The 20,798-nt window shown below is 41.0% G+C and overlaps 2 protein-coding genes across 2 annotated transcripts in view; one reads left to right on the top strand and one right to left on the bottom strand.

Moving 5' to 3' along the window:
• Positions 1 to 1,980: 1,980 nt before the first annotated feature.
• On the top strand, positions 1,981 to 4,237 carry LOC122876208 (selenoprotein P). Its single transcript, XM_044196245.1, has 5 exons — positions 1,981 to 2,135; positions 2,732 to 2,965; positions 3,371 to 3,594; positions 3,690 to 3,754; positions 4,013 to 4,237. Exons 2-5 carry the CDS (start codon positions 2,763 to 2,765, stop codon positions 4,235 to 4,237), a joined length of 717 nt encoding a protein of 238 aa, XP_044052180.1. The 5' UTR covers positions 1,981 to 2,135; positions 2,732 to 2,762.
• A 3,870-nt stretch (positions 4,238 to 8,107) lies between these two features.
• Positions 8,108 to 20,798, bottom strand: part of ghra (growth hormone receptor a) — a 32,489-nt gene continuing 19,798 nt past the window's right edge. The window contains exons 3-10 of the mRNA XM_044196105.1: positions 18,236 to 18,365; positions 17,898 to 18,067; positions 16,299 to 16,477; positions 15,509 to 15,662; positions 15,227 to 15,317; positions 14,932 to 15,001; positions 13,751 to 13,986; positions 8,108 to 13,635 (exon numbers count right to left, since the gene is read on the bottom strand). Of these exons, the coding sequence (XP_044052040.1) occupies positions 12,867 to 13,635; positions 13,751 to 13,986; positions 14,932 to 15,001; positions 15,227 to 15,317; positions 15,509 to 15,662; positions 16,299 to 16,477; positions 17,898 to 18,067; positions 18,236 to 18,365 (1,799 nt within the window). The 3' untranslated portion in view covers positions 8,108 to 12,866. The remainder of the gene's footprint in view (positions 13,636 to 13,750; positions 13,987 to 14,931; positions 15,002 to 15,226; positions 15,318 to 15,508; positions 15,663 to 16,298; positions 16,478 to 17,897; positions 18,068 to 18,235; positions 18,366 to 20,798) is intronic.

Here is a 20,798-nt window from a genome sequence, read left to right as displayed (position 1 = left end):
TTATCAATTCAGATCTCTTGAAACTTACTGATATGCATTATTATGTGCAGGTCAGTGTGCCCTGATAAAGAGCATACACCACAGTGTCAGACGCCGTAAATGAGTAACACTGGGTCATACAGTAAGCTAGTCCTGGCAGGACACTACAAGTCACATGTCGTGCTCTGCTGTATCATCTGACTGCTACGCCGCAGTCACATCTCACTGCACTGATCAGATGGTGTTTACAGACACTGATACCTGCATTTTTCTGTACACTGATGCATGTTGTCTGCTGTAACTGCTACACCACAGCCTCCATGTGTTTGTGTTTGTTCTACTCTGTTTGTATGTGTTCTTGTAGATCTTCAATTCTTAGTTTCTACTTGGGGGATTATTTGCAGTGCTCCCTCCATGTTGGTAATACTAACTCTGCTACAGTGTGTGGCGCAAGTGTTCCTAACAGAACTCCGGAAATTAGGACAAGCAGCACTTGTCTTCACTATATCTCAAATATTTAATTGTGAGAACTCAAAGTGGTGACTCTTGTACAGATATGCAGGGGGACACAGCGCAGGAACAACCTTTCGAGACTGGCAGACCAACCCAACAACAGTGCAAAATACTGCTTAAAAATCACAACTGAGAAAAACGAATACCTCATTTCCAATGTTATAACAACAAGCTGCAAGTTTATTGTATTAAATTGTCAGGTGTTATTTTTATTGCGTCCATCCGCTCTACTGCTCATCATAGTTTCAGATAATAGCTTATATTCACATTTCTAACTGTGCATTTTATTCTTTGTTAAACCCCAACCCCTAGTTAAAACTGGCCTTTGACCTTAGTGCTCAGTGGCCTATTTCTGCAGACAGATAACCACACTTGCCTGACTGAACTTTGAGGCTGTTTACAGCTATTTTATATACTTTAACTGTTGATGTCACATAGATTACTGTCTCTTTAATGCAGTGTTATGCAATCATTGCTCCCTCACCTAAAACTGGGTAACAAGTTTTAACAAGAATTACAATGTGTCTCCAGAATTATTGGGTAAAGGACCTGAAGCTGTTAAGCTGTTAATTAGCTTCAGCAGCTGAATTTTAAATGATATTGTTTTGAAGTTACTGTCTTTTGCAGTTTTTCATCCCTCCTAAATCTCTGTATTATGAAGTTCATCATTTAATTTTCCCCTGTTGCTTTGGTGAGCTAAATTCCATTTTTCTAATTGTACTCCACATTTTTTGGTCTGCCCTGAACTATAAGAATATAATTTGCTCACTTATGATCTCCCATAAGACGGTGTAGTCCCTCATTCGTCCAGGAGTGTTCTGTCGTAGAAAAGGTTTCAGTCGTAGTCATCTGGACACTGTTTCTGTTTTTGTCTCAATTGAGAATGACTTCCGGATGGGAGCCGAAACGTCTTGATTCTGAAAACAGTGTCCAGATGACTACGACTGAAACCTTTTCTACGATATGATCTCCCATGTTCAGTGCTACACAATACCCTGTTAATATTTCCCTACTTTTACTGTCTGTGTGTATTGAACTGCAGGATACTTTCTCAGGAATGCTTAAGACTAAGTTATGCCACTTGTACATATTGAATGAGTTTGTATGGGCCTTAAAACATGATGGACACATACAAGAGACTGTCCTTTTGCACTTCCCCTCTCTGCACTGAAAGTAAAAAACAGAATTGCACAATGTTCCTCCATGTTCTTGGAGACTCATAATACACCTCTATAATTTACTTTACATAATGTAAAAGCATTCAATTTGATTTACAAGGCAAATGCATACACTATAATCAGGGTTGACATATCTTAACCAGCTGTAATAAAGAGGCAACTTTTTCTCCTCACACTTTTCTCCTGAAGGAATTTGTCAAACTGCCAGTTGCTATGAAACATTTCCCATGAAAAAAAGTATTTGTCTCCTGTCAACAAGGGGATTTCATGCACTGTGAGTTTTTTAACTTGTGAAAAGTGTAGGCATCAGCATACAGCTGGGACTGAACTTTGTCCTCCTTCCAGATAGAAAAACAACAGGAGGAGTATAAAAGGGGGGAGCAGTGGAGTAAGAGACTTGTTTTTGTTCACAGAGTTGCAGCGACACAGAGCTGAGCAGAAAGAAGGAAACTTTTTAAACAAAGGGTAAGTAACATAATTCATTACATTTTATAATGTATTTATAAGTGTTCCTTTTTTACAGCTAAGATAAATAAATGGATCAATGCTAAGAGACAGGACCTAAGGGCATTTTGCAATACAGTATATTTTAACCTTTCTTGAATGCAAATGTTTTCATTGTGTATGCATCCAGTTTTAACCAGCCAACCTTTCTGACTTTCAACATTCAAGCATGCTTTCTTTTTGACTTCTTTGTATTTACTGTACTTATCCATGAACATAAATGTGTATAGAAACAACATGAGCACAGATTTGGGAACATCAAATAAACTGCTTTGTTCACTCTAGTTGCACTAGTCTCCCTTCTATAGCTATATCCAGTCCTGCAAGCACTTAAGTAAAAAGAGGTAACAGTTTGGGAGGATACTTAGGATGCAATTTGGAGAATGTAAAAATGATGACCCTTCTCCAACCTTTTGTACAATCCTATCACTTTTGTCTGCTGAGTTTGACCAATCTCTGACGTTCTCTTCTCCCTCTTTCTCCTCTTTCACTTCTCCTTGCTCCCTTCCCCAAATTCTCCCTCCTCCCACCACTATCCCCTTCCTCTCTGTGCTCAGGAGATTGGGGCAGTGAGAAGGCACAGCAAGGATGTGGGCGTGCCTCAGCCTGCTCATCACTCTCTGCCTGCTCCACGGGGGCGGGGCAGAGAGTGACGGGGGTGGGTCCCGCTGTCAGCTGCCGCCAGCCTGGAAGATAGGGGAGGTGGAGCCAATGAAGGGGGCGATGGGCCAGGTGACGGTGGTGGCACTTTTCCAGGCCAGCTGATTGTTCTGCTTGGTGCAGGCTTCCAGGTATGTGCCCATTACATGTTAGCCACTGCCCTCCTTGACCCATGTCCATTAAAAAAACAAAACAAAACATGACATTACATTGCATCACCCCAGGAGTCCTAAATCTGTGGCAAAACATGCACACTGCTTGGTTAGTGAGGAAGTATTAGAGAAATGGTATCAGATATTTAACAGTGTCAGTTAAATTGTATGGCCCATTCTGTAAGGCTTGCCAAGTTGGCAGCAACTTATAGCAAGTTAAGACTGGTCTTTCTTATGCAACAATTACAAAGTTCAATGTCGAAGAAGTGCATCCTGTTCATTCTTGTTTGTTAAGCAGACTATCCAGGAAAACTTTATTAAAAACTTTGTTACTTGACAACTGATTTTTAAACTCATGGTCTCTGATTTCCCTCATCTGAGCAGAATGGATGGCCTGCGCCAAAAGCTGGAGAGTCAGGGTCTGAAGGATGTGGTCTACATGGTTGTTAACCACCAGGGGGCGCAAGCACAGCACCTGCACACCATGCTGGCACAGAGACTGTCAGAGAACATCACACTCTACAAACAGGACGAGCAACAGCCTGATGTCTGGCAGACACTGAGCGGAGAGAAAGATGATTTTCTCATTTATGACAGGTTTGTTACCTGTAGTGGATAGTTCATTCACATTTTGCAAGGATCAAGAGCACATATTTTTATTTATTCGTTTCCTCACCACGCTTTTCTATCCCTTTGCCATCAGGTGTGGCCGTCTCACCCATCACATTTCACTTCCATACTCAATCATCGGACAAGGCCATGTTGAAGGTGCTATCAAAGATACCTACTGCAAACGCATATGTGGGGACTGCACACATGAGGTATAGACCACACATAACTGCAAGAATACACATTAATTTAAACAAATATTAGTCCTCAGATAATGTGTTGGTAACACATTTGATCAAAGATAAGCTCATACACTGAAATTTATTTTGGCTTTTTTTCCACAGAGCACTGAGACACCAGAGGAGTGCAAAGAGAAAGCAGATGCACAGCCTGATGCAGATGGCACCCCACCTGTAGAGGAAGACACCGGACGTGGTCACCATCATGATCACGGGCGTGGTCACCATCATGGACATCACCATGGTCATGGCCACCATGGGGATAATCATGATTTTCACCCCCGTGGCGTTGGTCAAGGCAGTGATCACAACCATGGTCATCACCATGGAAATCATGATGACGCTGTCCATGGCAGTGACCGTAGACAAAGTGGTGGAGTATCTCAAAGCCAACTTCATTTAGATTTAGGCCAGATACAGCAAGCAGTGCACATGCACCAGATGACACAGAGGGTCCATGGAGCCCCTGTGAGGCCTTGAGTGACAGAGAAAGCTAGGTGAAAGTCAAAGCACAGCTGACAGTGGACAGCAGGCTCTGACAATGAAGCCTCTCCTAAGGCCAGCTGATGCTGACACTGACGCAGGCTGTTTGGTGATGCAGAGAGTGAGCAGCCGGTCGGTCTCTGACACTGTGATGAGGCACTGCCCGCCTCCTGACAGTGACACGGACTGATAGGCGATGCAGCCACTAATGTCAGGGAGACCTGACAGTGACGCTCGCGTCCTGCTGACTGACAGCAGCCTCAGCCAGTCCAATGAGCCGGTTCCCCAGGTGTGAGCTTAGGATGAGAGCAGCTGTAAACTGGCTCTGATATCAGCCTCATATTAATACCAGCCAGAAACACCGGGGCCAAGCGCTCTTTTTTACCAACAAGTATTACCCTGGGAGAGGACAGGGCAATTCCTGACAGCATAGATGTGGGATGGATGAACAGGTGCAGTCCAACATCACACTGATAAAGACAAAATAAGGCAGATAACACACCAACCAAAGCATGTATTGGCAGCTTGTTGTCCGTGTCCTGTTTCACCTGTCTCAGCATGTCTGTCAGGGGGTTGCTCTCACCCTTTGGTGTATGTGGTTATCATGTTCATAAATTGCCTCCTCCGTTTTGCTCTCTCCATCCTTTATGAAACCAGGCGCAGAAACTATGCTCTAGTGGCGTCTGTATGAAGTCAGGCAGGAGAAGGAGGAGAGGGTAGTTCAGGAACATGATAAACACTTTATGATATTTCAAAGTTCAGTATCAAAGGATATTTGAAGTAACAAAAAAATAGATAGAATTTGCAAATACTACAAAAAACAAATGATTAAGGAAGAATAAGAAAAGATACTATTACAGTACATCAGATTATGTGAATTAGGTAATTACCAGAAATCTCTGAAGGGGAAATCTGAAAGCACTGGCCAATTACTGGTACAAGTCCTAAAAACATTTAAAAGCAAACCTAAAAACATTTATACCAATGATGTGTTTGTCTGTATGCTATTGATTGTTCTTGAGCACATATAACAGCACTAACTACCATGAATGACTTTCTTTTTGTCTTGTACTTGTTGATAAAGTCCACAAGCTTAAACATACATCAGGTGTATCTTTACCACAAACGTGCACACCATCGATGTTGAGTACTTGGCATTCCTGTATATTTTTTCTTTGCATTTTCTAAATTTGCTACGTAGATTTCAAATTGCACACGTTTATACAAGGCTTGCAAAACACAAAAAAACCAAAACAAGGCTCTATTGTTTAGAAAAGAAGAGGGAAAATGAGAGTGAAGCAATGAATGACTGTTGGAATACACTCTGTACTTAATGATGGTTTCTGCGGGAAGATAACAGTCACCTTGAAAACCTGATGCTTGCACAGAGAACAGTATTGTGTTAAGGTAGTCAAACATGGAAACTATGAATTGAATAAAGATGGTTGAGTTACTTTTTTAGTTTGTGTGTGTGTGTGTGTGTTCTTGTCAAAGTTACAACATAGTAGTTGGCAGTGAATGTATTTATGTAAGCATACTGACAGTCAAATTTGCTGTGTAAGAAGAACTGTGGGGTCTGCCATGGATTGTATATCTGGGGGGAGTGACTCTTGATGGTAGTTGGCAGCTATCCTGCACGTGTCTGAGAAGTTGGATGCATGTGACTTCAACAAAGCAGAGGGATCATATTACCCACAATACTTGTACATTTATGATATTCATAAGAGTCTGTAGCATGCTAGTAAAGTCCAATAACAGAGTCTTTATGCCCCTTATGCTGTTAAGTAGATAGTGTAGAAGTGTTTTCACAAAAATATTTGGGAGAACATTTATATAAAAGAATGCTATTAAACTGGTTTGCCCAATATTTGTCAGCAGATGGCGATGAAGGTCTACACAATAAACCACCACCACACTCTCAACAGCAAACTGGTGAGTTTACTAATTGAGCTTGTCCTCTTTATTGACCTGGTATAGGCTTACCACGTTCAACTCCACCCAAAAGAGCTTTTAACAGGGTGCCTCTTCACTTCAAATCATTAACTAAGGCAACTTTTTTATTCTGAAGAATTACTCTAGCATTTTCAAGGATCATGCACATTCGCTGTCTTTTGTTGCACGTCACATGCAATTTCAATTCCAGTGGTTCAAACTATCCTGATTTTGCATGCACATGAGCAGCACGTACATCACATGTCCAGTGCCAGCTTGAAATATTTGCAGGAGTAGGCTATAGGGAATGAAAGTGAGCTGTTGTGCTTTTACATATTTTGGTTCCTCAACTATTTAGCTGGTTTGTCACGTATATGCATACACATAATGTGGACTGATGATACACTTCTTGTTCCATCTCTTTTTTTGTATTGATAATACTGATGGTAGACTGTAGAACAATTGAAAACACAGTAAGAAAATAGCTTTTTCTATTTCGATAAAAACTGTCCATTTGGTTTGTTGTTGTGGAATTTATAATGGCCTTAACAAATGTGCTATCAACAAGAGAAGCATCTTTCACTTTTCTATGCTAACACTTCCATAATGATGTCAAGATACAGCTGAAAACCTGTGAAATCGTCTTCAAGACTTAAAGTGCAACACTCTGCTCAGTGTAATGTATCTGAATCACCTGTCGGACCGTGTGTCTGAAAAGGTCACCAAGCAACTGGAGGTAATAAATGAGGCCAGGGTGGACTGCTTGTGTGGGTGTAATTGGGCTGAAGATCCAATACAGTGGAACAGTGAGTTATGGGTAATTACCTGCAATGTCCTGAGACGAAGAGCTGTGAGTGGCTGTCTCTCTGATTCAATCAGCCCCACACTGAGCAGTGCAATACACAGCCTCTGTCTTAATTGTCCGATATGCTCCCCCCATGATGCACAACTGTTTCTGCAGCCGTTTCCTCTCCACTTAGTCCAGCAGCAACAGAGAGAGAGGGAGAGAGAGAGAGAGAGAGCGAATCACACACATTCACACACACACACAAAGTGCCTCTGTGTTTCTCACAAACAAGTACGCACTCCCCACCCTACAGCCACCACATATACATGCACACGGTTCCTTTTTTCCTCTCTCTCAGACACACATACACTGTACATTTTCTTCATTAACATCCTTTACTGTCACTGAGTGCTGATCTGAGCTGACCTTTACTGTGCAGTATGCTGCTTGTGTACTTTTAATGACAGTTGGCAGTGAGTTAGGCTGTATTCACACCAAATCAGGCGTTGCGGCGAAAACGCCAGTCTTCCCGTTCATTTAGATGTGGGTAGTTTGTTTAGGCTGCGGGCCTGTGGTGAAAAGTTGAAACAGAATGAACTTTTATAGAAACACAAGATGTCACGCTGCAGTGGCCGATCACGTAAGCCATGGCATCAGAACACAGGAAGTAGAACATGTAGCATTGTAGAATTCCGCTGTTTACGGAGCAACTGATAGGATGGAAGAGAGACTGATCGCCTCTGTGATGACCTTTCCAGAGCTGTACAACCCTACCATGAGGGAGTACAAACATGCTAACTGTCGTGCAGTCGCTTGGCGTTGTATCGTTCTTCAAGTTGGGATTTCTGGTTAGTATTTTGAAATCATAATCAGTAACATGATCTTGATAACCCAGTGAAATTTAATTTGTTTCATTCATATTTGCATTTCCAACACTTACATAAGATTATGAGTTAAAATTGAATACTGGGTCCATTTTAAGGTGTATAGAGTCTGAAGGAGTGTTCAGCTTTAGAAACACATGAAAATTCTTTGGAAAGTTAAAAATGAACAATTAAAAACATAACCAGCTAAATGTTAAATGTTTTCTTTTATTTCCGAGGACAACTGATAACAAATGCATGCACAAGATGATTGAGATGCTGTATATACATTTATTGTGTAACTTGTTGAAAGCTTATTGATCACACATACAACAACAGAAAGGCTCAACTGGTAAGACATCAATATCAAATCAACAAAGATCAACACAGTTCTTGGCCTTGAGTAAAACAGCAGGCAACAGACCAGGACTGTGGCTCCAAGGTCAAGAGGGTCTGAAAATATGATTGAAGCAGGACAATATGGAGCAAAGTCATATCAATTTATGAAGCCAATGCAAACTGATAAATTATGGTGCTGGGTTTTTCCACACTTGCAACCACAATGCAGCTGTTTCCAATTCTGACATGTAGAATATTTCCAGTTTTATGAGCCTGGATGAAACAGGTCAGAGAATAACTGCACACATTACTCATGCTGCTCCAACCACTATTGTCAGATAAGGTGGTGGGGTGATCTGAGGGCTCTAAGCAGACAAATAAATAACATGAATAGAAATATAGAGTGGAGCCACTGAATTTAGTCATAAAAAACAGGGTGTATATGCTGTACTCTATTAAACTATTTTCCCAACAAGCTCAAGATTACTTTCAGGCTTAACAGAGCGACAAAAGCCAACCTTGAACCGACGCAAAACAAGCTGGAGGCCAAAACACATCATTATAAAACACTGTAGCCCCTTCAAATGCACTTTTCAATAATGAAATGCTGAAATCACATAGTGGGAGAAATGTAAGAGTGTAGAGTTACAGTATAACTGTTTCACTCTGCCTATATTTTGATATGACTTCATAAAATACTATATCCATCTGCTCTATCTATCCATAAATTTTATAGCAAACATTAAATACTCTATTATAGTACATCATTCTGTCAGTCTGGTAGTGTAAAATATGTCCTATAAACTCTGTAGGACAAAACTGAAGCTTATTGATATTGAAGGTTCCTCATCGTCTGATTATTGTGCTGAATAAAAAACATAATGCTGTTTTATAATAACAGTAATTCATAGACTTGATTTAGTTCAAAATACAAAATCTGAATACTATTTTAACCATCAGATATATATATGTGTATACAAAGTGCTTTCTCTAAAGTGTCTGTAACATTTCTAAGCTTGAAATAACAGTTGCAAACGTTTACACTACATTATGAATGAGCTCATTGTGAACTGGCAAAAAAATTGCAGACACAATGTAGTAAACACCTGTACAGTAAGCTTGAACAAAAAAGCACCTCCCAATTTATCTTCCTCGCTATAACCTTTAAAAACACTTTCAGTGATTTACCTTTTTTTCTTCGTTTTTACAACTTTTCCTCGATATAATTGCATTGCATATTCCTGTTTGCACACATTCACAATCACCATGGTACAACTGAAACAGAACCTTAACAGTACTTTTTTTCATTATGTGATCTTCCTTCATATACATAGCGTGCCTTCTGGGGGATCTTTGGATGGGTGTAAACACTGTGAGAGTTGTATGAGCATCACTAGTTGATTGTATTGCAGCTTGACTTTGGAGCAAAACTGTCCTATTGTTGCTACCAAACAGATAACTGAACCAAATCATACCTTCCCATTTCTCCCAGGCAACAGACCATTTTCAAATTTTTTTTTTTCAAATATCAGTATCATTTACATTTGGACACAATACAGTGATCGTTGTGCTCTCTTGAAAGACCCCTTCCCACCACAGTAAGGGTGAATGCAGGAAAAATACATGTACCGAGCAGCAATATATTGTGATTAGTAACATTAATGATGTAAAAAATATATACTTGTAATCTTACAGCACTAGTAAATATATTAAGACATTTCTGCAACAGCATTGACTTGCTGGTGTCATCAGCACTAGGCAGCAACAACAGAACACTGAGCTCTTTTCAAAAAAAGAGAGAGACAGACAGAGAGAGAAAGAGAGATATGGCACGTTTATCATATTCACATTTTTAGAAATTTTAGACATTTAATGGCTCTTGCTTTGTCTCTCTTCATTATGGGATTGTCTGATACAAAAGACCTATTCTATCTATCCATTAGCCTGCTTATCTCAAGGATGATTCTATCAACATAATTCAAAGGCATGATGTGTTTTCTTTGCACTGTGAAGTATGTTTTTTAATGGTGAGATCTAACCATTCGGAGGCTGCCTTGATATTATACAATAACAATGCATCTGACTCATTCATAGACTTGTTGAACTGAAAATACTTTGTGCTGTATCACAAAACTATGCATATCGCACAATGTCTATTGGCCTAAGCTTAAATAGCTTATTGTATACAGTATGCTATGCTGCTGTGTTTGTCACAGTCTTTATGATAGAATTCATAGGATGAAAAAACACGAGAAGCCTAAAACCTTTACATAAGGTCTCCTCTGCTATCCTCTCACCCACACAGGCCATTATAAAAAACTTACACTGTCAATGAACCAAGGGCAAGCTTACACTACAAGCTAATGTGACAAAATAATTGATTAAGCAACATATTCTGCCTAAATAATGTCTTAAATTTGGTTATTCTAAGTAAAGGATGGGCACAAAGGAACTAGGAATCCGTGCCTAATTACACACATATTGCCTACTGTAGCTGACTCAGGTTTTCTGGGGAAAAATACTCACATCTATCTATTTGTTGCTCTATCAAACTAGAACTTGGAACTCAAGGTCTTTCAGTACTTGCCCTAATCAACATTTTTGGTTTGGAAATTGTGGTCAGTTTTACGAGTATGATCGGAAATGTGAAACTCACGGTTTAGTGGCCTCAGAAAAATTTCACCCTTGCAACTATTTTCTTAGACAATTTTCAGCTCATAAATGTTACGACTATATCAGGAAGGCAAAATTAAATATCAATTAAGGCAAATGTTTTGATGTAGTGTGTGTATATGCATGCATGCATGTTACTGTGTTAATGCATGTGCAGGTTTTTCAATGCACAGAGGTTTTACACCTATTCACCTATACGTAGCCGTACTTACCTGTACACAGCAATGCATAAATGCACAAATCCTAATTACGTAAGCATACTAGCACAGAAATGGCAAGCCAATAACACTATTATAGGCACAGTTTGTTAACACAGTGTACTTGGCAGATAATAAGTATAAAATGTTAGCTAATTACAGCTATTACATACTTTCAAGAATCTTTTAACTTGTTCCAGTTGTTGTCCCTGCAATAATAATGCAACATGATAAGAATACAACACCCAAGCAAGAAAACTTGCTCATTAAGGTTTCGGTTTAAGTGATAGATTATGAGTGCTGGTTGTAAAGGTGAGACTTGACTGCTGTTACTGGATGAAATGCAATATGTTTTTTCTGAACTGCTGGGTGTGTGTTTGTTTTATTTCCCTTCTATATTCTGTTCTATAACTATGTGCCCTTGAGCAAGGCACTTGGTGGATGCTCAGTGTACTACAGCACTGTTTGCACTGAGCGGCTCCCAGCTGTGAATGAATCTGAATAAACCCTTCCTCTTACTTCAAGAACTGCTGTTCAGCGCTGTCAGTGACATGTTCTCAGTATGCATGCCGGAATAAAATGAAAATAAATAAACTCAGGTTAAAGAAAATTCTGGGACATGTATAATCAGTCTGTGATATTCAATACATTCCAGGAATTAGTTTATGATGAAGTGAACATTTCCCTTTTATTCGTCACCTCTACTTCTACTTCAGTTAATGATTTCCTTTATTTCCCAGAATGCCTTTAAATATTCCCCAAGGAAGGAAATATAATAGTAATACTATATGCAGGGACTCTCCTGACTTTCTTTTATTGTTGATGGTATTTTCTGTCCCAACTACTCATGTCTCTGTGTGTGTGTGTGCATTTGTACTGAATGTTTTTTCAGTTGTTGAACATATTCCTTCTATTAAACTCTATTGTAGCTGTAGAGAAAAAATATCTTGACATCATATAATCTATGTTTGGCCACTTATTTTGCGAAAATAAGAACTTCATACCATTAAACAAAATGAAACCAGGAATGCAAGGTTAAACTGCATAGTTGTGTTTTCAACTGTATTTTAGGGTGTGTATTTTTTCCTTTAGCTAATTCCTTTTTGTATAAAAAATATATCTCTATTTAGTACTGAAGTACTAATAATATGACATGTTGAGATAAGAAATTTAAGAATATAAAATAAGCCACAGTTGAGCGGCAAAAGACCTCTGCCAGCAAGAGATATCAACAACAGCAATGACTTCTTCTTGGTGTGGTGTGAAAAACATAACTAGAATGTGCTTGTCTTCTCCCATCATACACGTGACATCTCTCTGTAAGATTAAGACTTCAACTATGCCATTGCTCTAAACACATTTAGCCAGAGGTGTAATGCGATCCAAGGCAGTTTAGCAGTGAGCTAATGCTTTTTGACTCATTACAATCAGTCTCAGCCTATTACCTGTGTGTGTCTCGAGCGTGGATGTCAACAAAGAGAGCAAACAGTGCATTGGGATTGTGATGGTTAGTTTTGGCTGCTTCTGCATCAAATTAATTGATGTAGCAGGTGTTAAAGAGTCAAGAATACAGCTTATAGCTTTTCACAACTCCATTTCAGCACCCTCTGAAAACAAACACCTGTACACTCTTATCCACACTGTGTGCTGCGAGTTATTTGGTTTCCAGCAGGAATCAAGTAGAAACAGGTTTTTGTGACCGCAGAGGACTTCCTGGTCAATTAACCTTACATCTAAAGGCCTAATGGCATTGTCATTTCACGGCGAGAGGTTCCCCAGCAGGTCTGGGGTGATGTACCCTACAGGCATAGCAGGTAGGGCCTTGAGGGGGTGCTGTGGCAGGCAGGGAGGGGGAGACTGGCGGGGAGGCGGGTTGAGGAGCAGACTGTGCTGACTGTCCACCTCCTGTACCACTGTGTAGTCTGCAACAGGGGCAAAGAACTGGGATTGGGGAGAGTCAGGAAGAATGTAAGGTGATTGATTATCCTCTGCTGTGGCTGCAGGCTTGGTCTCCACTGGCTGAGGGTGTATGGTTTGATACCCCTCGCCAGGCATGGGGGAGCTAGGGGGAGTGCTGATCTGCCGGGCATTGCTCTCTGTGGTGTAGCCGCTTCCTTCAGGATCCACTACCAGCAGCTGAAACTGCAGCTCCTTCTGCTTATTTTCCTCAGTGTCCTCGCTGCTTTTGTGCTCTTTTCCTTTCTGTTGTGTTTCCTCCTCTGTGGCTGAGGTGCTCTCCTGGATTCTGAGTTGCTGGCCAGGAGACAGCACTACGCCTCCAGAGGGCATCACATTGCTGACCTGGGCATAGAAGTCTGTATTGACCCAAGTCTGGGGCCCTCCAGTTTGGGTTTGGACTAGGGGCCTCTCGCCGCTCTCTGGGGCTGGGGCTCTTTCTACGACATCGAAGGAGGCTTCTCCATCCTCCGGTTGGCCTGGCAGCAGGGTGGCCATCAGCATTAGGGTGTCTTGGTCAGACAGATCTGGGTCATAACAGCTGGCCCGGCCTGAGTCATCTTCAGGGAAACTGGGGGAGAGGGAAACAGGTGGAAACACAGGAAAAGAAACAAGGTGAAATTCATATTTGTAGAGCCATCTGGCAGCATGAAAACATGGCCTTTACATGAGAATCTGTGCAGTACCTGATGGCATTGGAGCACCCTATGTTCATGTGGTGGCTGACGGGTTGGGGCAGACCCAGGAGCCTCTGGGTGTCTGAGCCCTGGTTGTCCTCCTTCTCTCCATTATCTGCATCCTCAGCATCCACCTCGATGAACTCCACCCATGGCTCATCTTGGTAGAAATCTGGTGCGTAAGTGGGTAGGCCACCCATACCTCCACCACTCAGGATAAAATTCAGCTCGTCCAGCTTCCCCTTCTGCATGTGCACAAATTTGTGTGTGACAATCAGTATGCAGAAAGTCACCTTTTCCTATTCTCTACACAGCGTTGTGACTTATGTGTTAGTGTGTACATTTTTTAAAGTATCTGCTGCAAACCCAACACGCTTTGTGTTTCACCTTTGCCTGAGCAAGAAATAGCAGCATTATTATTTTATTTATTCCTATCAGGACTTTCTTTTCCCTGAGGTCCAGGGGCAAGGTTGTTTTGTAAAGAGCAAACAGGATGCCTGTTTGTCCCACATCATCTGGCAATAATACACCCCCGACACAATGCTGAACCAGTACCCTCTTCACATCTTATTATCCCTCAATGGTCCTCATGTCCTTGTTTACTTACACAAAACAAGAGTGCCTGTTTGCTTTTAAATTATTTATGGACATTTTTGTTTGTTTGTTTATTTGAGTTGACACAGGTGATAAACAGGCCGTGATTGGGTGAGGGACAGTGGGTGGTGTGATGATTACGTCTGAGCTGAGAGCCACATGGACGCCCAGTAGTATCTGTTTTTGATTAAAATTACAATAGAAATGTAATTAAAAAAACAGTGGTTACACAACACTTTATATAATCACTTTACTGAATAAACAATGCACAATTCCATTTGTTGGCTGCTGTCAATTATTGATGTTTACAATTTCACTCTTTGTGCATATACAATAGAATACAGTATAAATATATTACAGTCTGATTGGTACTGGATCTATGAAAGTTAAAATCATATTACAATATATAAGCCGATATTGTCAGTGCTCTCTGGTGGATAAACTATGCAATGGTGACACTGTTTTGAATTACCACAAACATCTTTGGCATCTTTAGTACTGCAATTTCTTGTTACATATTGGCCAACATACGTACGTCACACATGCCGATAACAACATATCTGTGACAAGCTAAGGCCATAACAACATAAATGTACCTTTAACAGCTCTGGATCGATGCCCTTAATTTTGGGAACAGGAACCGGTGGCAACAGAATCATCATTAATCTGCAATAGCAGGGAGAGGAGGAGGACATGATGAAGATAATCTGTTCACAGTTGTCAGTGTTTGTGTGTGTGGCATGGCCACGCCGAGAGCAAGGCAGCAACAATCTGCTGCTGATTTTGCAAACATCTCGCCTGCTGTAACTGCCATCATTAATGCACTAGAGTTTGAATATGTTTTGGACACTGTTGGTGTACATGCATGAAAGAGAGAGAGTCTGTTCCTACCTGTGCTGCTGAGAGATGACAATTAGCATGATGAGTATGAGAATTCCCACAACCCCGAAAACAAAACCCAGTGTGAGCGGGAAAGTGGACTCTAAAAAACAAGTTGAAACAGAACCCATTATCAGCAGCAGCATCGTTGTCATCACAACTACAATGTTCCTGGTTGTTCATGGTGGTGCACACTGTCTGTCTGACCTGAATGAAGCAACAGGCCAGCAATATTTATTTGTTGCATCTAACCAAAAGATTGATTGCTCCACCCACGACCCACCATGATCTTACCTTTGCTGGGAATCTCAGTCACTTCAATGAAAATGGAGTCGCTGAACTCTCCAAATTTAGTGAAGGCCTGCATCCTGCAGCGGATGTGCACTTCGTACTCTTTTCCTATGTGCAGACCATAGATTGTCTGCTGGGTGTGCGGCTGCATCTCCAACTGAAATAAAGAAACACGTAGGCTTTTGCTGTGTTTTAATTAATCAGCTTTTGTTTATCCTGATAGAAACAGATACAACTGAAGCTGACTGAAGCTAAACAGGGTGTCAAGAGGTCTATGGTTATTTTTGGTACCTGTAACAGAGACCTTTCCAAAGGTTCAATTGTTGAGGCATTTCACATACATTAGGCAGAGGACATACTGTTACAATGGAGGGCTCTAAAACAGTTTTCAAGGCTGCATTTGTCAGACTGGCTGGCCAGGCGGTAATGAATATGTGCCTGTTCAAGGTCCCATGGCCTCTGACCTACAGATCCCTCCCTTCATTTCCTTTGGAGAGGCTGTGTTTTCCCAGAGGGCCTTGCGCTGGCTTCCACTGCCTTGCCCACAAAGCTACACTGCATTTTAGGCACAAGAGTCCAGGGGGGAGGGGAAAGGAAACGCGACACTGCCTGAATTACTTTAAAGAGGGTGCATGAGTGTTTGCATTTGTGTGAGCTTGTGCATGTGCACAGAGGCATTTTGTGAAGTTTTAAGGTGTGTATTTACATGTGTCAGGACATGTAACCATGTGTGTGTGCATAAAAGCAAAGGACGAAGTGAAAGAATTTAAGAGCAAGTAAAAGATAGACTTACTGCTTCCCAGTTTGTGGTATTTCTCTCTCTGTACTGGATCTCATATTCAATGCGCATCCAGCCCGCCCCAACGTCTGCAGAGGGCGGGGGCTCCCAGTTGACCATGACATCATAACTTAGCCTGGAGGGACTTATATTCAGCAGGGTCCAGTTTAGAGACACGGGTGGGTCAGGACGTACTGCCAGGAAAAGGGCAAAAGTTCAGTTTTAACAAAATGAAAACACTCTTTTTTATTTATATTATTGACGATAGTACATTAATTGATGGCCTTGAATGCACTTGATCATGTGTCGATGAACAAATAAAGAATTATAGTTAATCAAAGAAACTACTGTATATGTTCTATAAATTTTAAAAATCTACAGTTTATAGTCGAGGTCACCTATACTGTATGTATGTTTATGAGCTAGCATGATGTGCCTTATTTCAACGTACAGAGCTACTGCAAGTTTTGCTAGTCTCTTCTGATAGCAATCATTTTGTAAAACTCAAACTGGTACTTACTAGTTTAAAACTGATAAAATAAAATAAAAAAACAGACGCAACGTTCATTACAGTAGTAAAGTGTTCAGTGAAATGAACAACATGCTTACGACTATGCTAGTCTTAGCCCTACCAGTTGGGGCTAAACATGTTAACATGTTAGGGCTAAAGATTGTCTTGAGGGTGAAACTAGAGGTCATGGTCAAGGAGGAAGCCATGAGGTCACTAAAATTAAAATGGTGTATCCCCAAATTTCATGGCAATTTGCCTTTTAGATTACAAGATATTTTGTGTAAAGATTTCACATAGGAAGGAGGAAAACTCACGTAAACAATGGAAAGTGTTCATCATTTGAGGAACATGAATATTCTCAGAAAATTTAATGGAAAGTTACCCATTACAAATTGATATTTTGATATTTCTTGGGTACAAGTAGAACTTGAGGTCTGATGGTGGCACTGGTCAGGGAGGTCATTACATCATCATCTGGGACCAAGAATATTCACAGCAAATTTCCTGGAAACCCAACTGGTAGCTGTTGATATTATTATTATGTTCTGGACACACAGTACTGCATAAATGGATAGACCAACCATCAATAGCCTCTTTACTCTACACCCTACCGGGGTTCAGAGGACAACATCCAAATGTTAGCGATAAAAAAATGCTGATGATCAATTTGCACACATGAGGAGAGCTAATAAACAAAGATTTCTTCATGGAACAGATATCAGCAAACATATGACAGTGCCATGTGATATATCAGCATCTTCTACAGTCCTGGTTAGATAAAGACCGTCAGATAGCAAAACATCTACTGTGTAAACACTGTGTGTCTGACACTTGCTGTGATATTGACAAGCATGTGACATTTGCTGGTTTAGCTGATGTGCAGCAGCACGTACCATTTCTTGGAAACCTTTTGTGCAGGTGATCTATCATGTCTGAATAAATTTACTTAGCAATTTGTAAAAGTCCTCTATTATCAGTCCTACTACTTGAAAAATTGTGCTAGAACATGTTTCACAAAGTTCACTGGAAATGCAATGTAGAATTCCCCTAATTCATTGGACATATTGCAAAGATCTGGATATATGCACACGTTTGTTACTAACCGATATTCTCCACAGTGAAACAGTCATCCTCATTTAAATAGGTGATGTTGTTTTGGCTGCGGAGCTGCATGCAGTAGGTGATCCAAACAGATGTGTGGTTTACGTCAAAGAAACATTCCCTATTTGAATGGATGTACTCGGGACACTCTTTCCACTCACTGGTGGGTGAGCTGAAGGAGGTAGAGAATGAAGGAAGAAAGAGAAGAAGAAGCAAAGGAGGAAATGATTGTTATAGCATTTTGAATGGAACTCACATACGCACACACAAAGTGCTTCACATGCAAAACAATTACTTGAACTTCTTCTGGTGAAGTAGATACCGTGGCTAAAACACTCACTCTTTCTTAAGGTAGAAGACTCTGAGTGCTCCAGGGGTGGACAGGTTGTGGAAGTTGCCTGGACTCCACCAACATCGGAATGTCTCCTGGTCCCTCGATATGCACTCTGTGAAATGAGGTTCAAGGGGAGCTGAACGACATTGAGAGGAAGACAAAGAAAGGTAAGGATGAGAGACAGAACATGCAGAAGAACTCAGATTGCATTAGGCTGATCAGTCACCTCTATTGACCCGATGGGGGTTTAGATTTATCAGTGCAACAATACTGGTAAAACCCAACCTCCATTATCGAGTAAGCTAGCTGCAATTCAATCTAAACCTCTAGCTAAGAGTGAGGAAACATGCCACAATGCTGAAAGATGCATTAGCATCACATATTGTCAGTGATGAAGGCTATGACCTCCATGTAGCTGCCAGCTGCCATTAGAAAAACACACAACCCTGATGAAAGCCATGTAATGTGCAATAGGGGTAACACTTTCTGCTGCTGGGAGAAAATTTGCAGTCTGCAGTATATGTTAATCTGAAATTCACTTCTGCTACCTGTAAACCTGTGACGCACGTTTGAGCACAGCGTTACGTTGCATCAAAGTTCAGGCATCATGCCTTTATAACCTTTAGATCTTTCCACACATGTTTCATACCATTTCTCCTCTGCCCCACCCTGAGGCCCTGACTCAGCCCTTTCCACCTCTTCCTTGGCACCCTATCACTCCTCATCACCAATCCCCCGCCACCTCCCTCTCCTGTCGGAGGCCAGTTTCTCATCAAGCTGAGAGTCCCAGGGTTTGGTGCAACCATAAATAAGCAACTGAAGGTATCATTGATTTCTGCTCTACCCGCTCTCCTCCAGCACTGGCTGCAGCATAAATCCCACACAGACCCAGAACATAAACATGCTTCACAACACAAGGTAAGGAATTAAAGACAGACCGGAGCAATACTCTGCAAATGCAGCAGGGCACTGTCATATGAGTTTATAAACATTAAACAAGAATTATCTCCACATAGACTCACTGAATGCTGCTAAATCTTACTTAAAAAAGATGAAATACTAAGCTACCAGCATGTGCATGCATACAACATTTGCACACAGACACGCACCTGGTCAGTATGTATATCTAGTTAACATAAACACACTTATAACCACAGAAACCACAACAAAACACACCAACAAACAAGTCGAAACCCAGACTGCAAATAATCATCATTTATTCACACAGAACTTACACCATTACTTTGCTTACTTTCTATTTGATGCCAGTGTAACCTCATAATTCATTGCATTCCTAAGCCTCTAGCTCTCAACCCTCCCCCCCTCTTTCCCACCTTCCCTCCCTTCATCTTCTGCGCACTGTCGTGGTTCCCAGAGCTTTGCTATTTCAACTCTGCCTCCCTCCCCCATCCAACAAATTCCAGCTGCCACCATCAAAGAGCTTTCTGCAGACACTGAATGCAAAGGAAAGTTTAGGACTACAGCAGGACAGATTACATAAAAAGTTAAATAACACCTTCAAATGCAAAACATAGATTCATATAATTCCATTCCTCATACAATGTTGTTCAGTTTGATACTTTCATCACTGCTACTTCCAATGATTTGCTACTTTAAACTGTTGCTCATATGTCATTATTTACATAATCAGACATGTTGAATGTCATCTCACAGCTGTTGTTCTATTCTGGGTGGAGAACACTTGAAAGCACACAGACAGAATGTCTGAAAGTTAACCTCTCCATAAAGAATCAGGATCTGCCGGTAAAGGTCAGAAGGTACAGCCATTTAAAAAAAAAAAAAACATGTTTGCATTTTTGTACATGGCTCTGGATGGTTGTTGAATCTGTAGTGTGTCAGAGGTGAAAGGTTGTGCAGCAACACCTGGAGAGACTCAAATTCTCCACCTCATTCTCAGCATCTCTCTTTCTCACTCATTTTCTGACAGTCACACTTCTTGTCTGATATCACAAGGCTTAATCCTATACATCAACAAACTTTTTTTTTTCAGAGGATAAAAAAAGTAAAAGGAACTGTTCAAGTTGTAACTGGCTCACAAGCCAGGGGGCAACGTCTTGACAGGTAGATGTTCATTACCTGCCAAGAACTGGCTGGTAATTTTTTTTGCAGGGCCTTATTCTCCATTTTCTACACATACCAGTTTCACTGATGACTTAATCCTGCCTGTACCTGTCAGCTGCCATTAAATGATCAGCAGTTGAAAGCCTTTGGCCTTTGTGTGGGTGTCTGTGTGTGTGTGTGTGTGTGTGCGCGCTCATCCTGTCTGTCCAGATGTATCTGTCCGTCCTTGTGGGCTGTGTGTGCAGCTGAGACAGATAAACAGCTCTTAGTTTCATGTCCTGTCTTCATCAGTCTATACAGAGAAGCTAGGAAACCACTTATCTACCTCGATGTCAGCTTTAGCCATTAGGGTTTAAAATCCACTAAAAAGCCTAAATAAAGCACTCTCCTCCCGGCCCTTGCGTCAGCTGGCAAACAGCACTAAAAGGACGGTGAGAAAGGTGCGACCAGGCCCAGTTAACCTATTGTGAAATGTTTGATTGTCATG

Source organism: Siniperca chuatsi, linkage group LG5 (assembly GCF_020085105.1).
Source record: "Siniperca chuatsi isolate FFG_IHB_CAS linkage group LG5, ASM2008510v1, whole genome shotgun sequence".
NCBI classification, from domain to species: Eukaryota; Metazoa; Chordata; class Actinopteri; order Centrarchiformes; family Sinipercidae; genus Siniperca; species Siniperca chuatsi.
This window is presented reverse-complemented; position numbering and strand designations above follow the sequence as displayed.